Raw genomic sequence first — 17050 nt, forward strand, 5'->3', positions numbered from 1 at the left:
CTGGTCTGGAGATCCAATTAACCCTATTGTACTTGTGAGAACCTTTGTTTACCTCGTTGGGGCTAATGGACCTTTCTCGGCTTTTCCCTAAGGATGCAACCCTTTGCTCCCCATTTTTCTCTGCAGAGAAGCCGGGTCCGGCACACAATGTGATGGTGAAAGAGGTGTGGGGTTTCAATGCCTTAATAGAGTGGGAGCCGCCCAAGGATGACGGGAATTCGGAGATCACGGGCTACTCCATTCAAAAGGCTGACAAGAAGACCATGGTAAGGCGACGCCATTTCCCTGTCGGCCTGCCTCGTAACATGCTGGTTCGTTTCTGGCCCTTGTTGAGAATGTGTACCTGCGTGGCTCTCTGGCCACATTGCAAGAGACTGCGCGGATGTTACGATCACTTTATGCCTGTGCTCGGCCAATTGCACTGGCTCCCAGTCTGTTCCCAGTCCGGGTTCAAAGGGATGGTGTTGACCTTTAAAGTTCGGGGGGGAATCCGCACGTCGTTCCGAGATCGCTTCTAAGCGACCCCAGTGCGGCGTGAAAGCGAGCGTGTAACTGGCCTTTGGAAGAGCCGACGAAGAGACGTCCTTCCCGCCGCCGCCACCCGCAGACCTCCTTGCCGATGGGCGAGGAGAGCTCGGCTGAAGAAGGCGGGGTTGAGAGTGGAAGAAGCTCTCCACCCCGCCTTCTTCCCCTGAGCTCTCCATCCCAGCCGGCGAGGAGGTCTGCGGGTGGCGGCGGGGGGCGGCGGGAAGGACGTCTCTTCGTCGGCTCTTCCAAAGGCCAGTTACAAACTCGCTTTCACGCCGCACTGGGGTCGCTTAGAAGCGATCTCAGAACGACGTGCGGATTCCCCCCTGCACAGCTTAAGACCCCAGGGTCCTTGAAGGACTGCATCTCTACCTACCTACTTACCTACCTGTATATTAAGGTCTTCAGTAGAGGACCTTCTGTGGGAGCCTCCACTATCTATGGGCAGCAGAGCAAGGGCCTTCTTAGTGGTGGCTCTCCAGAGTGGGTTACCTTGACTTCTACCTTATTCTCCTTTCGGCATTAGGCTTTTCCGATGCAGTTTTCACCCAGCTGGCTGTTTTATGCTATTTGTATGATTTTATGGGTTTCAGTTTATTAGGTGTAGGGGTGTGTGTGTGTGTGTGGAGAGAGAGAGAGAGAGACAGGTAGATAAATATTTTAATTTTAATTGTTTGAGTCTTTTCTTTTCTTTTCTTTTTTGTAAAGTGCCCTGGAAATATAATTGGAGGTTGGTATATATATAAAAAACTGATAATAAATAAAGAGATGTTCAACATGGAAGCAGACCCAATGCATCCTGAATTAGTGATCCCGATTTAATCTGTATTCATACAAATGGGCTATTGGTTTAGTGCTCACGCTGTCAGGGAAAGCACTTCTCTGCTTCTGCAGGGGTTCACACTTCGCCAGTGGCAGTCGAGTGACAGGCAGTTGTTCTAAGCCTGCTGCGAAAGCAGCATCAAGGGTCATAGAGAGATGTTTGGGGGATTTGGAATAATTTTCTCCCAGAAAGGAAATCTGAGAATGTCCTTTTAAAATGCGTAATCTTCCATGCTCTCAAATCTTATCCATTTCCTTATTAAGGCTGCAGTCCTATGTTCCTTGGGGGGGTGTCGCAGGGGCCGTAAGATATAGTGGATCCCTTTCTCTCTCCCTCTCTTTAATCAGGTTTGCACAATCACAGGGCAGTTACCAAGACACCATGGCTTGTTAATCCCCCCTCCCCGTGCATGTCGGCCGTGTGCCAACGGATTTGCATAATTACCCTCACTGAGCACAGCTTCTCATGTTGTCCAGACCCAGAGATGTTGGCTTGTTGGAGTGGTTAATAAACCAACCAGAATGCATGGCATATTGTAGGGTTGTGGGTTGGTTTGTTAACCACCCCGACAAGCCACCCTCGCTGGGTTTGGATGACGAGAAGCTGGGGTGGGCAGGGGCTTGGATGGGTGACTTTGTGCCTGTGGGCGCCACAACTCACCATGGTGGGCTGCGGTGATCGTGTGAACCAGGTCAAACTTTCTGACCTCTACGCAGTGAGGTCCACGGGCAGAGGAGCAGGAGGTCTGCCCTTCTTCCAAGTTGCGATCAGCCAACCCTGTCTCGTTTGCGGGCCCTCTTGCTCCTTCTGCTGAGCACAGCCCTGGACTTCTACCCCCAAATCCTGCCCTGACAGCACCACTGATGCGCAGCGTCCTGTGGAGACACGGCAACTGGGACTGGGGCACCGGCAGTCAGTGTCTGAGATAGAAATTGCAGCCATCAGGGCTGTGTTACATATACATGTGTCTACTGCGAAATTTGCCCCACATTGCACCATCCTCCGTCCGGTGTAGCCCCTTCCTGTATAGCCTCCTCTGGTATAATTAAATGCCTTTAATGACAGGATCTTTCCTAAGCTTAGCCCTGCCCTTATCCCGGTGCTCTTGCTATTTCTCTGACCAATACCTGCGCTGTCCTCCACCCGCAGGAGTGGTTCACCGTCTATGAGCACAATCGCCTCACACGCTGCACGGTGTCCGACCTCATCATGGGTAACGAATACTACTTCCGAGTCTACAGTGAGAACATCTGCGGGCTCAGCGAGGCTCCGGGGGTCTCCAAAAACACTGCAAACATTCAGAAATCTGGTAAATGCAGCTGTTGCCGGAGGGGTGCCTGGTATGAGTCCAAGTACTGGGAGGGCAGCAGGTGGTGGTGGTGGTCAGTGGTGGTGGTGGTTAGTAGAAGGGTTGGAGTGTATTCGTATCCCCAAAAAGAGCAGATGTCCTCTGGGTGACTGTTGAGCTACAGCAGAAGCAAAGATTGAAGGGTTCTGAAAGCAGGCAGTGGAGTCCTATTGGGTGAGGAGTGCCACAGTACATTGGAAATGAGGCCAGATGGGGAGTCTATATTGAAGACACAGTTCCAGAGTTTCCTCAGAAAAGGAGAACCCAGTGAGCTATCCCTGAGGCGGAAGGGATTTACTAGCATCTAGGACTCCTAGGTTTTTTGGGATGAGGGATTGTATGAACTGACCTGATGCATAACTCCATGAGTAATAAGTGGATTAGAACTCAGTTATCCACCAGCTTAGGCAATTCCTGAATGTTCTAACTTAGTTCTGGCTCAAGAAAAGTATCAAAATACATTTCAAAATGCATATTTGGAGGAGAAATAGGTTTAGAAATGTGTATTTTAAGAGAAAATATGTTTATTTAAAGCAAGGGTGGGCGACACACGGCCTGTGCATCTCCCCCCAGTTTAGCTCCCATCATGCCCCCCCCCCGAAAGAAATGGTCATGTTAGTGGTCCAGAGATCTAAATGAACTTGTTCTGAAGCTAATTTTGACCCATACTGGGCTCCGTAGCCATTATGGAGCAGGAGCACTATATGGGTCAAATTGATCTTCAAAGCAAGATAAATGTGGCCCTTTAGTGCTCTGTAGTGCTAATGGAGCCATTTGTGGGTGGGGGTGGGGTGTCTTAGGATTTCCTCCCTGCAGAATATAACCCACAGGAGGGAGGTCCATGGGACAAAAATGGCTCCTCTTCCCTAGTTTCCCATCCCTAATTTAATATATGTACAAGCCACTTAGCATACGAAGATGCCTAAATGGTGTATAAAGTTATTTATTTATTTATTTATTTATTTATTTATTTCATTTTATACCGCCCAATAGCCGAAGCTCTCTGGGTGGTTCACAAAAATTAAAACCATAATAAAACAACCAACAGGTTAAATATGTAAGCATCACTTAAGTCACTTAAGTAAGCATCACTTAAGTCACAGTAAAATATCAGGTCAGCACAATACAATGGCTGGTAATGTCCTTCACTAAAATCGTACCTTTGGAAAATCATGCATGAATAAACTAGTTTTAAGCATAGGTGGACAACTGAAATATCGTTAGGACACACCTTATATGCACTGAAAGAGAGGTCCATAAAGTTGAGAGCTCCGGCTATTGGGTGGTATAGAAATGTAATAAATAAATAAATAAAATAGTATTCCACTAAAAGCCCTGCTCTGAGTAGTCGCAAGGTGAACCTCTTGAGACTTACAAATACATATTTAAATACGTATCTAAGTGTGAAGCTTCACAAAAATCACAGCTGACTGCCAAAATGAAAGGGAACGAACGGTCTTTTGCAAAAGTGGCACAGGCCAGAAATAGGCTGAAAGCTTAATCCTATACATGCCAATGGGGCTTTCTTATAGGATATGGGATTGCCGTCTGATCCCACTCCCGTCCCTAGATCTAACTTCCTACCTTGTTTCCTTTCGCCTCTAGGAATGATCTGTAAAAAGCTAGACTACAAGGAACATGACTTCAGAATGGCCCCCATGTTCCTGACGCCACTGATAGACCGGACAGTAGTGGCTGGATACACCACCGCTCTGAACTGTGCAGTGAGGGGGCACCCTAAAGTAAGCACGGAGTGGGGAGATGAAACGGGAGGCCCTTGGGTTGTTGGGGTGGGGAGGGGGGAAGATGTATTGGGAAGACAGGAGGGGATGCAAGATAAGAATGGGGAGGGCAAAGAGGAAGAGTGGGTGGCTGGAAGGATAGAAAAAAATGGACTGGCTGAGAGCAGGCTTTTATACTTTCCCCTTTATTACTAAAACCTTTACCGCATTTCTTCGATTGTAAGACGCCATCGATTGTAAGACGCACACTAATTTCAGTACCACCAACAGAGAAAAAACCCTAAGACACGCCTGCGATTCTAAGACGCACCCCATTTTTAAAGATGTTTTTATGGGGGGAAAAGTGCGTCTTAGAATTGAAGAAATACAGTATTATAGAGAGAAAATAAAACCATTTTACAAGTAACCTTGAATCAGTCTTGAAAACTGAGAGTTGTCCTAACACATAATGAGCAACAGATTGATGCTATGGATATGATTTTGAATATATTGTCACATTTCATTCAAAACAAACACTCCCCATTTTCTTTTCTTTTAGCCAGTCATGTTTGTTTCTGGGTCTCATTTTTGTTTTCCGACATTTTGCAAATATCCATTTTTTGACTGCCGACAATTACAAAGGCTCACAAAATGGCAGCAGGTGCGCTACTGTTTGTAAATAGTTAAGCAGACACATCAGAGGATCTAAGGCAGCTTTTAGCCTCCTCCAACCTGGTGCCCTTCAGATGTATTGGACTGCAGTTAAGAACATAAGAAGAGCCCTGATGCTGGATCAATCTAAGGGTCGAGAACGGCTTTTCCCAGGGATAAGTACTCCCGGGGAAAAACTGATTCTTCCCACGGTCTTGGGATCGTCCCAAGACGATGGCTGCCCATCCCAGCTTCTTTCCCCCTCCCTGCGAGTAGCAGGGAGCAGTAGAGGGAAGGAACCGAGGCTGGGAGGAATTGGGGGGTGGAGGGGAGCAGGATCGGGGCTTTTTTTAAAAAAACACCTTACGTTTCATTGGAGCGCACGTGCGTGCAGATCCTTTTTAAAAAATGGCGGGCGCAACACCCTCCTTCCTCCAGGGATGTCACGCCTGCATGTGGACTACGGGGAGGATCTCACGATCAGGATATTGCGAGATCCTCCCTCCCTCCCTCTACACCAGGCTGGTGTAGAAACGGCCTGTATCTCTGCAGCTGCGCAGATTCAGATAATAAAAATAAATGGCGGGGGAGGACTGGGCAGCCAGAGGGAAGAGTGGAGAGGTGGTTCATCCCAAGTCCCTGCCCCCTCTCCTCGTGTCCTCAATCTGGCTGCCAGTTCCTCCCCCCATTTCTTTTTATGATCTGTATCTGCTTAGCTGTGGAGATACAGATAATAAAACATTTTAAAGGGTGGGGAGGAATGCCCCCATTCCTCTCCTCCCCCCCGTTTTTTTTTTTTTTACTTTTAAACACTGGGAAAGTTCACACTTGCGTTCCTTCCCGTGCAGATGTCGGGAAGGAATGCAAGTGCGGGCACAAGGCGCCTCGCGGCGCCAAAGCATCACCGTAAAGACAGGAGCTTGGAATCCAGCTCTGGGAATCCTGTCTGTGGGTGACAACCTTTCCATTTTGGGGATTATTATTATTATTATTATTATTATTATTATTATTATTATTATTATTTATTTATATAGCACCATCAATGTACATGGTGCTGTACAGAGTAAAACAGTAAATAGCAAGACCCTGCCGCATAGGTGAATTTTCCATCTTAAAGCTAAACAATTCAGGAAAGCCTGAGATCTGGTTTGTTTGATTTTTTTTTGCACACATTTTTGGTTCTGAAGCATGCTGGGTGATCCAATTCACAGATGCGGAAAGAGAGACAAGTTCTGGTGCTGGTAAAAACAATTTTTCTTTACTCAATTCTTGAATTTGCTTCTTCAGGAAGCTAATCCTTCTTCAGAAGCTGAAGGAAAACACAAGTTGTTAAACTTTAACAAATATATCGACCTTGCAGCACGAGTAGGAGTGTTTTAGAGAGCACAGTTCATGGCGGGGATGCCCGAAAGAAAAAGCTGAGGACTTTTTAGTTATTGTAACATGTTTTAATAACTCGTGTTTTGCTTCTGCTCCTGGAGAAGGATTTGATCCAAAACTCATAGAGCTAATTTAAGAAGAATTGATTAAAGAAAAGATTGTTTTTACCAGCACCAGAGCTTGCCTCTCATTCTGCATCGTGGTGCTTCCCCCCCCCCTTTCCTCCACTTGATCCAGTTCACAGCCCCTGACAGAGGGCTCGACCACACGGGGGGAGGGGGCGACAAGGGGGGAGGAACGGGGTTCTCCCTCTAGTGATTTCCAACCCCCCCCCCTTCAAATTTTATTTATCTTTCCTTAACAAGGCTCTGTAGAGGCGTGGAGCCTTGCTCCAATCTAAAAAAGTCAGGGTAAGTCCCCGACTTCTTTAGTGCAGAGGTTCAGGGCTTTGCTTCGGAGTGGCAGCCAGGTGATCAACATGTCGCAGCCGCCACTCCGAAGCGATCCTTTGCATTGACAGCCAAACAACAACAGCAACACGTCAGCCCCATTTTCCTATTAAAAACCCCACGTACCAGAGCAGAGGGGGCACGGATGCTCCCAGGCGCCGCCGGACCGGCCTTGTGAGTGCTTGGGTGGGCGGGCACGGCGGTGGGCAGCGGCAGGAAACCCTAAACTGCACTCCTTCCCATGTAGACGCTGGGAAGGAGCGTCAATGCGGCTGTGCCCCTACTCATGCCGCCGGGCACAGCATTAACAAACTTGTATAGATGAGGGCAGAGTGTGCTTTGGTTAGAAAGGGGCGTGTGATGGTCAAGATGTTTGAAAGGGATCCCTTTACAACCTCTTCCTACCTGTGTCTCTTCCTAGCCCAAGGTGATCTGGATGAAGAACAAAATGGACCTGAGTGGGGACCCTAAGTTTCTGCAGAAGAACAACCAGGGGGTGCTCACCCTCAACATCCGCAAGCCAAGTCCTTTTGACAGCGCCACTTACTCCTGCAAGGCCGTCAATGAACTGGGCGAGGCCATAGCGGAGTGCAAGCTGGAGGTCAAAGGTGACTGCAGGGTGAAAAGGAGCTGGGTTGGAAAACGTGTTCCATAAAACTGTTTGTCAGCGGTCAGTCAGTAATCACAACTAGGCTTCTGCCACTTTCCACTCTTGGTTGCCACTGGCTGCTTCCACACTAGCTCTTTTCTCTAGAATTGCCATCCTTCGGTGTTGGCGGCGTCTTCTTCCTCTTCCTCCTCTTCTTTTATATCATTTTCATTTTATACTAACGTTCCAATGTTTTGTGTCATTATCCCTGGTGCTTTTTCAGACCTGATTTGTGATAAATATGTTTTGCAATAAAATGCATCTGCAGTATCAGCTTGTCCAGTGTGGAAAAAACAAGGCCCTATTAAGACCTCGAAGGGCTACAATGCCTTTAATTAAAACATTCCTGTTTGCTGGCTCTGCTCCTGCTTTTTATGTTCAGGGCGACTTGGAAATTAGTGATGAAAAGCCCCATGTTAGTCAGCATCTGCTCCCTGCTTTTGGTGTGTGTTATTTACAGGTTTTTTCCCTCCCCAGAAAACAACTTTTGCTATAAAAGAAAAAATGCAAAGAAATCAGTAATTAAAGCTCCTCCTTGCCCCAGCATTCATGACTAATCTCCCAGCTATGCTGAACAGGGAGCAATAAAGTGGGCAGAAAGGAGGAAACTTTTAATTAAAATGACAGAGGATCTTTGCTGAACAAGACTTGCTTGAAGTAAATTTTATGGTAGGATCCTAACTGTGGAGAAAGGCATTGACAGAGAATGTAGTTATATTAATTCCACCTAGCAGCGCTACTGTGGAAGCAGCCACTGCTATTTATTTATTTATTTGCAATATTTATAGACCGCTCCATATCTAAAGTAGATTCCGGAGAAGAAATAAAACAGTAAAAAAAATTAAAACAGCATTAAAATTGTTCATTTTAAAACAGAATGCCAATAAAAACTGTCGCTGGTCAGTTCAGGATTGCTTCCTGGAAAAGAGCTTTTTTCAGGAGGTGCCGGAAGCAGTGCAGTGTTGGTGCCTGCCTGACCTCCAGAAGCCTAGAGACACCCCCCCCCCCCACGCTGCCCCCAAAGTGTAGAAGTTCTCCTAGATTGCAGATGTAAACACTTACGAATCTTGGCTAAGGTCCAGCAGGACACCATGACACCAGGTTTCATTTTTGGGGCCTAATTGGCAATCAGAACTTTTGCTTGAGTTCTCTTCCACTTCTAGTCTTCCAAAGAGACCCAAAGGTAAGCACCTGGCACCCTTGGCAGCTACTGGGACCTCAGGCAACTCATCAGGGCCCACAGGCACTGAGTACAACTGCCCTGGGTCACACATGCTGGGCAGTTGCAAGCCACCATTTTGTTACCCACAATGCCCTAATGCATCGGGCGCCCTGGGCTGCTGTGGGAAATTGGAAATAGCCACTTGTAGCTGCCTGCTGCCGCCATGTAAACATATGTTTGAGTGAGGGGGGGGGCACTGAAGTGGGGGGGGGCAAAGAAGGCACTGTGCTAGGGGGGCTTAAATTCTGCATTGTGTGTGTGTGTGGAACGTTCACTTTGGTTTTCATTTGACCTCCTGCTGTCCAGGGTTGTCGTTATATAGGTTCCTGGGTTTATACCTATAGATTTTGCATGTTCCCTTAAAATGCTGCAATTAGAAGGATGGGGAGAGAGGCAGGGATGGGAGGTGAACTGATGAAGAAGTCTGTGTAACTTGACGGCTTATATACCATTGAAACAGCAGAGGTGGGTCATCTGACCTATTTTGCTCGTCAAAGGGCACATCACGCATTATAGTAACACTGCAGTTGCGTATTCGGTACAAAACCCCAAATAAATCAAAATTCTGTGCTCAGGCAGTCTAAATTCTATATCAACAAAAACTTAATTCATTAAATCAATTTTTTTTGTCTTGGTTTGGGGAGGATCAAGGAGTTAGAGGGCACTGAAATCTCACCTCCAGCCACTAATAATGTTGAGCCATCTCCTCTCAAATTGGGCCAGGTATTACTGGCGTCCTTTCAAAAGGGCTAGAAACTTGCTTTAAACAGTTGTTCCCCCTCAAAAAAGGCTGAGAATCCCAGGAAGCAGAATTCTGCGTCCAGCAGTACCACCCAGTCTGCACATTTTCTGTGCTCCTGTGGAACCACAGTATCCCTGCACAGCCCCGGCTACAATTTTCATGGATACTGGCAATAGACCCATATTGTATACCCACTAAAATCATGCACACACGTCTTCCTTTTTCCACTCCGGAGACACACATGGGAGAGCAAGGGCCAGTGATGGCTCCCTTCAGCCACTTTTGCCATATCAACAATATCTCCCACAGAGGAAGAGAAGGTCTATGGGCTTCCGGTATTAATTTAGTGGGTACAGAATGCAGTTTTGTTAACAAGGGAGGGCCCCCATCTGTATACCCCACCTCTGTTCAACAGGGATGGGAGCACCTGTTCTGATGAGTGGAAGACAGAAAACACCTTTGCTCATCCTTTCTCATCCTTCCCCAATCTGTCACCGTCCAGATGTGTTGACCACAACTCCCATCAACTCCAGACAGCTTAGCCACCTGGGGACAATAAGAATTGTGATCCAACACGTGTGGAGGGTGACAGGCAGGTGCTGGTTGGGAATGATGGGAATTGCAGCCAAAGAAAGTTGGGGAAGGCTGGTGTAGAGTAAGCCCACCAGAACTCCCACTTGACTCCCCTTTCTCTGCTCTTTCCCTCTTGTAGCACCGCAGTAATCCTTTCACCATGATTGCCAAGACTGGAAGAGGTGAGTAACACGTCACACGCTTCCTGGCGCACCGGAGAGGAACAAGCAGCCCCCGAGATTCCAAGGCGAAACGTTGGATTGCTTTACAAATCCAGAAACAAGGCTCGGGTAGGGCAGGAAAGAGCCAGGAGATCAGAGGTTGAGGCTTGGGAAAGGGGAGCTGGCCGACCGGCATCTTCAATTGTGGAGCAAGAGAAGGGCTATGCGTTGGGTATCAGACCTGATTTAGCGTGGGTGTGAAGAGCCTCAGGGCATTTTGTGGGGAGAGTGCATAGGAGCCATATCTGGAAAGCAGAGCGACATCTGAGTGTGGAGGGGACCATTGAGTGAATAGCTTTCTTTGCCTCCCCAACATATACCCCTGAAATGTCAGTGGGGCTGATTCCTGCTCTTTTCTCTCCACAGCTTATGATAGACCCCCTTCTTTTCTCCATGGTGTCCCTTCCTGCCTTGTGCCGACGCTGGGGAGGGGGGCATCGAGGTATATGCCCCCTCCCCACACCAAAGAAGCCACACATATCATGCTTGGATAGAAGGAGCGACCACAGACCAGCTAACCCACCCCTGTAATCTGTCCATGTGTCCGTCAGGTCGGTCGTTGTATCAATAAAGTGATCTTGATGGGATGATCTGTGCACCCGTCCCTCTTTTTTGGGAGCAAGGGAACAGCTGCAGAGACAACCCAGCTTTGGATGTGGAGGGAGAGCCGGTCTGAGCAGACGACGTTGAAAATCAATTGAACAGAAATCGTTTATGTTCACTGGTTTTATTGTGGGGACGGGGGACGGGGTGGGTTTGTCTCCTCACCGGGGGTCACTGCAGCAACTTTGCACAGGGAGGACGTTTCTCCAAGACTAGGGAGCCTGCCTGGGAGGGGAACCTTGTTCTGTATTAGTTTTGGGGAGGCAGATAAAGAAATCCTTGGTTCCCTGGTGCATCTTCTTCCTCACCTAGAGCCCATGTGCTCTCTTCCTCCTGCTGGAAGGTACGGAGAAACAGAGACACGGATGTATAGGGGGCCAACAAAGGAAAATAGGGGTCTCTGAAGCCCTTTGAGATGTGGAAATGCCCCAGAACTGAATGCTCCTAGGCGTTGCGGCCTAACTGGCCAAGGCCTGTGGCTTCCTGGGCACCAGGTTCTGTATCATTGGCTGGTTCCCTTGAGTGCCCGATAGCCTCTCCAGGCTCACTGCTGCCTCTCCGTTGAGGGATTTCCTATCCCCAGGCCCAAGGAGCGACCATTGCTTTCCTCCCCCCCCCCCCCATAAGTCCAGGGAACCGGCATGCCTCACTGTTATTTGGGGCTGCTTGTGAAGTCCAAGCCGCCAGCCCGGACTGTCGGGGCTCCTGGGGGAGGCTCACCTATGACAAGCCGCTTGTTCTCCGGTTCTGATGGCGGTAGGCCGCAGCTCCCTGCTCATAGGTGATGGGAGCGTCTGAGTGGTAAAAGCGCAGGCGGTACAGCAGCCGCACCCACTGCCCAAAGACGTGCTCCTGTTTGAGGGGATGCGTGATAAGTTGCAGATAGAAAGTGCGGCCATTGGCCAGGCGGACTTTGATCTGGAATCGTGACTCGTCATGGATGTAGAGGCGGACAAACTTCAAGGGCAGAAGCCTGGGAGAGGAGAGGGCAGGAGAGAGGGTTCCACATGTGTTATTTAGGACAAAGTGGAGCGAGACTCCTACTATTATTATTATTATTATTATTATTATTAGTACACCGCCCTTAGCCAAGGCTCTCTGGGCAGTTTACATAGGATAAAAACACTTAAAAACAATATAGAAAAATTTAAAAACACAAAAACATACAAAACCAAACCCAGGCTCATTACATATTGCTAAACTCCTGGGAGAAGAGAAAAGTCTTTGCCTGGCGCTGAAAAGATAACAATGTTGGCGCCAGGCAGGCCTCATCAGGGAGATTGTTCCACAACTGGGGGGCCACCACAGAAAAGGCCCTCTCTCTTGTTGCTGTCCTCTGACCTTCCCTCGGAGTAGGCACCCAGAGGAGGACCTTGGATGTTGAGCGCAGTGTACGGGTAGGTTCATGTCGGGAGAGGCGTTCCGTCAGGTATTGTGGTCCCAAGCCATGTAAGGCTTTATAGCTTAAAACCAGCACCTTGAATCGGGGTTGGAAACATACAGGCAGCCAATGCAAGCGGGCCAGAATCGGTCTTATATGTTCGAATCTTCTGGTCCCTAGAACCCTCCTCCGGCGCCAAGATGCTGCTCTCGCTGCAGCGTGTCAGCATTTCAGGAGACCTTGTGGCCATTCCAATAGGGTGCTCCCTTATTGCCTTGTAGATCCAATTCAATGACCCATAATGCCCCCAACGGCTTGGGCCCAGCATAGGGCAGCCCTCAGGACCACTCCCAGCAATCCTGACGATGGACCCTGACAGCTGGCTCTCCTGGGAGTTGAAGTCCCAAACTCCTGGAAGGCACCAGGTTGGAGAAGGCTGACCTAGAGATTCTGAAGCTGCTCATCAGGAAGTCTTCAGAATCAGGAAACGTTTCTTCCAGGCAACCTTGAGCTCCAGACTCCCCCCCCCCACTCCACAAGATTGGCCAGAGTACCAAGGGCTACCTGGGAGGTGGCACCCCCCCCCCACCGGGCTCCCAGGATAAACGTTGTGGCAAGGGGGAGACCAACCTAGCCCCATGTATTAGCCAGAGAAGGAACAGCTGAAGGAAGCTGGTTTCGCCTTTTCCTGCCAGAAAGAACACCTACAAGAACGTTGAAATTAAGAACTGGTGCTTGACTTCTGCTTTTGGTTTCCTCCCTCCCATCCCTTTTGTGTCGATGTGCCTTTCACATTGCTAGCCTGAGGGCAGGGACTGTCAGATGACTGATTTTTGTCAGCTGCTCTGGGAGCCTTTTGCGCCGCCCCCCCCTCAAGAATGGGGTCAAAATGCTGCAGATAAATTCAGGCAGCAATCACACGGACGTAGGGCTCTGTGGGGCTTCCTTCTGAGCAGACACGTGCTGCGTATGGGTGTGGGTACGTTGCGGAAGGGTCTCACCCAAAAAGCTGCAGCTCTTCCTCAGGAAATGGCAGTGCTTCAGGGCACTGGCACTCACATTCCCCCGTTAAGGATGGGGCCGGCCGTGCCAGCAACATGAGATCAGGCAGTTCCAGGCTCGGGCTGGTGGCGGCAATGCCCACGGTGACCCTGTTGGCTACGTCCCCTGTCTTGGTAACCTAGAAAGACAGAGATTTAATTTGAGGGCTTCTTTGCACCTTCATAGTCACTAACCATCACCGGAGAACATCTTGCGGTAGCATTTGCATGATGACTCGAAAACAAACAGGCAGGCCAGCAACACCTGGTTACCCAAAGACTCATATAATTCTACTTAAATAGCTCAACTTTTGACTATTTGAAAGACTTCGTTTTTCTTATAAAACATGCCAAATTAATGGTATACTTGTAGTAAAAAAATATGTATGGAATATAAATCAAAGTTGCTAAATTTTAGGTCACTGATATTTAGGTCACTGATATTTTTTCTGGAAAAACACGTCATTGAGTAGAAGCTAGAATACACAGATTCCTAGCTTTTATGGTGACATAGAGGTAGGTTAGAACAGGATGTGAACTAAGGACTTCTGGGTTCTGAATGGGACTGGCAGTGAGGTTAGTTAGGAGATATGGGGCAGAGCAGAGGTGGGGCAGGACATTTGAGCAGGTCTAAAATCTAAAATGGAGAGCTCCCCATTTTAAACAAAATAACATAAATTACACATCGTGCCGAAATCTTTAATTGATTAATCACATGAATTGACTGAGAACATTTTTATCAACAACATCCCCAATTACTCAGGCAACACATTCTTGTAAAAACTCGTTACATTTTTAAATATTAAAAACAGTTAAGTTTTAAATAGAAGTACTTATTTAAATTGCAGATAGAAGACACTACCGTAAAAGAAGCATTCTCTCTCTAGCTTCTCCCACAGGAGGGAATGCCTTTCCTAATAAGATGGTGCTTGCTGTGATATATATAAAGACTGGATAAAAACATATATTTTCCCCATCAAATCCACTATTTAAATCAGGGATGGGCAATGTGTGGAGCTCCAGATATTTTGACCCACAACTCTCATTATTCCTAACCATTGGCTATGCTGGCTAGAGCTTGCAAGAGTTGCAGACCAAAACATGTGGAAGGTCAGAAATTACCCAGCCCTGGTTTAAAACATATGCAAATGTTTGCAGATCAAATCATTTGATTCACTGACTGAAAACTCGTTGATTCTGGGTGACACCTCTGCTTAAGTGACAACTGGCCAGCTTTCACTGGACTTCCCAAGTCTTCTGCCTGAGGCAGCTGCTTCGGTCACTCAATGCCTGCCAAGATGCTGGGATTTCTGAGCTTTATTTATATATTTCTTGCATTTTAAACCACCCATGGTCTGTAGCTCTCTGGGTAGCACACAAATAAAAGCATAAAATGCACATTGAAAATAAAACAGCAGAGGATTAAAACCAACACCTGACTGCAAAGATCTAAGAACACAAAAACATTTGTGGGAAAATGAAAAAAGTGGTCTTCACCTGGTGCCAAAAAAATTACAATGTGGTCACCAGGTGAGTCTCTCTGGGAAAGGCATCACCACTGGAAAGGCCTTCTCTCTTGCCTCATTTGGCAGAGGCACCTGGAGGAGGCCCTCAAGATGATGACTTTAATGGTCCAGTTAGGTACATATGGGAGCACATTTCTAACTTTCTCCTATGGTGCTTCACCTGCATAAAATTGCTTTCAAATAGGGGACAATCTTTCAGCACGCCATACTCCCCGCTGGCTAGGCACCTCCGCAGGTCTCCCATTCCAAAACTTGGACATCCGGTGGGCACAGAAGGGGTCCAGGCTACTGCGGACTAGAACCTGTTGGGGACACAAGAAGAAAATGAACACCGTGGGGAAATCCAGTCTGGTTGGATGGTAGGAAAGCAGAAAGGACAGAATGGGCTGAGGCATTCAGCTGCCTGAGGCAAAGGACAAGATGGCTCCCACTCCCCATTGCAGATACACAAGATGACCAGACTAGAATCTCACACTAGCACTGATGACCAGTGTTCTCCACTGCACCTGAGGGAATAGGGCAGGCCATGTGGCACACAGAGCTCACTCAGTCTTGCAGCCCGTGCCCCACAATATTCACCACTGGAGGCAGTTGCCTCATTTTGCCCCAGGGTAGGGCAGGATCTGAGGAAAGGGTGTAAGGCCAGTGGAGTCGAGTTAATTTCTCTTTGCTGAAAGTCTGACACCCCCCCCCCCCCCCCCAAGATTCACCACACTCCTTCTGTTCAGGCAGGAATGCAATTTCAGCAAACATACTGAGAAATTTCAAAACAGTAATTTGAACCCAAGAGCACAGAAAAAGCAAGGAACAGATGAGACAATCTCAGGTCTCCCCGTTTAATCCCCTGCCCAAGGCAAAGAAAAATAGCAATGTGGATTCATCACTTTTTGGGTGACTCCCCATCTAATCTAATTATTAGTAAATGCTGGCAATAATAACTAGAAGTTCAAAAACCAAAATTTTAAAAGCCCTGCACTTCCCCTGCCTGTATCTGAGGTTGTGTGTGTGTGTGTGTGTATAAGAGGTGAGGACAAATGACAGCGAAGCAGAAAACGACAAGAGCTAAAATGCTGCAGGACAATCACATCTGTCTTGACTTGCTAAGAATTCTCCAATCAGAAAAGAAAGGAGAGGGTAAAAATAAACTTCCATTGGCAGTCTGAATGGTATAGTCTAGGTGGGGGCTGTGCCACATGTTATCAGACTGAGAATTAATTCTCTCTCTCTCTCTCTCTCTCTCTCACACACACACACACACAAGAAGATCTGGTTGGGTCTTGGAAGACCTGGATTATTTGAACTCTCAGGTACATGTATTTGCTGTATTCAAGCATCACAAGCCTAATTTTGGTGCTGTTTTTAATGAAAGCCATGTCAGTTGCAATTTATGGCATGATCAGAGTCTCAAGCAAAAAAATATGAAGATGAGAAAGCTCAGGTGGCTGAAGAAGGTGCATCTCCCCCAGCCTCTAGTGCAGTTGATGCCCCTATTATGTGTGTGTACATGCTGCATTTCATTTGCCTGCTCCTGCACCACCAGCAGAGGCAGAGCTTCCTTCCCCAACCTGATGCTCTCCAGATGTGTTGGATCACAATCCACATCACCCCAGCCATGCCAGGGATGTTGGTGGGGGGAGGTTGCACCTCAACACACCTGGAGTGCTGGTGGTGGTGGTGATTGGTGTTGTAGCTTGGCACGCCTGAAATGCTGAGGGCAATGGGGGTTGTAGTCCAACACACCTGGAGGGCTGGGAGTGATGGTGGAAACTTGTAGGCTGCTTCCCTCCAGCACTGTGTTGCTGCTAGAGGTTTGCGAGAGACTGCAGGAGGCACAGAAGCACGTTCATACTCGGAAGTAAGTCCCATCGAATTCATTAGGACTTCCTTCCAAGTAAACGTCCAAAGCAGCCTTTCTCAACCTGGGGCGCTCCAGACGTGTTGGACTGCATCTCCCAGAATGCCCCAGCCAGGTTGAGGAAGGCTGGTCCAAAGGATGCTTCGTCCTCCTCGGCCGCCCACGCCTGCAGTGGAACTTCAACGCTTCCAAAGAGCCAGAAGGGGGCGGAGCTTGGGACCTGCCCCCTGCGCGCGCACCTAGACCGGACTTAAAAGTCTACGCGCGCGCCAAAACGCAGGCGACAAGTGATTGGTTCTCTCCGCTGCTCCTCCTCTAGGGTGCTGCGTCGATACCAT

At 48.1% G+C, this 17050-nt stretch overlaps 2 protein-coding genes across 2 annotated transcripts in view; one reads left to right on the forward strand and one right to left on the reverse strand.

The window, feature by feature from the left end:
* The window catches only part of MYBPC2 (myosin binding protein C2), a 43974-nt gene extending 33688 nt beyond the window's left edge, over positions 1–10286 (forward strand). Inside the window, exons 24-28 of the mRNA XM_063138118.1 lie at positions 127–266; positions 2501–2660; positions 4305–4441; positions 7322–7508; positions 10226–10286. Coding sequence (XP_062994188.1) covers positions 127–266; positions 2501–2660; positions 4305–4441; positions 7322–7508; positions 10226–10236 — 635 coding nt within the window. The 3' untranslated portion in view covers positions 10237–10286. The remainder of the gene's footprint in view (positions 1–126; positions 267–2500; positions 2661–4304; positions 4442–7321; positions 7509–10225) is intronic.
* A 777-nt stretch (positions 10287–11063) lies between these two features.
* GARIN5A (golgi associated RAB2 interactor 5A) lies at positions 11064–15101 on the reverse strand. The gene is made up of 4 exons (XM_063138043.1): positions 15018–15101; positions 13293–13471; positions 11631–11883; positions 11064–11246 (listed from the first exon to the last, which is right to left on the reverse strand). The coding sequence occupies exons 1-3, from the start codon at positions 15099–15101 to the stop codon at positions 11631–11633; spliced, it is 516 nt and encodes a 171-aa protein (XP_062994113.1). The 3' UTR covers positions 11064–11246.
* Between the last annotated feature and the right edge of the window lie 1949 nt (positions 15102–17050).

Source organism: Elgaria multicarinata, chromosome 11, assembly GCF_023053635.1.
Source record: "Elgaria multicarinata webbii isolate HBS135686 ecotype San Diego chromosome 11, rElgMul1.1.pri, whole genome shotgun sequence".
Classification (NCBI taxonomy): domain Eukaryota; kingdom Metazoa; phylum Chordata; class Lepidosauria; order Squamata; family Anguidae; genus Elgaria; species Elgaria multicarinata.

Bases quoted from the DNA above. Each gene is read 5' to 3' on its own strand.
- GARIN5A (XM_063138043.1), bottom strand. From the start codon at position 15,101: ATGGGAGACCTGCGGAGGTGCCTAGCCAGCGGGGAGTATGGCGTGCTG. The intron at 13,472-15,017 runs GTGAAGCACCAT...CTGTCTTTCTAG, and splicing joins TTGAAAGCAATTTTATGCAG to GTTACCAAGACAGGGGACGT. The intron at 11,884-13,292 runs GTGAGACCCTTC...CTCCTCTCCCAG, and splicing joins GAAGAGCTGCAGCTTTTTGG to GCTTCTGCCCTTGAAGTTTG.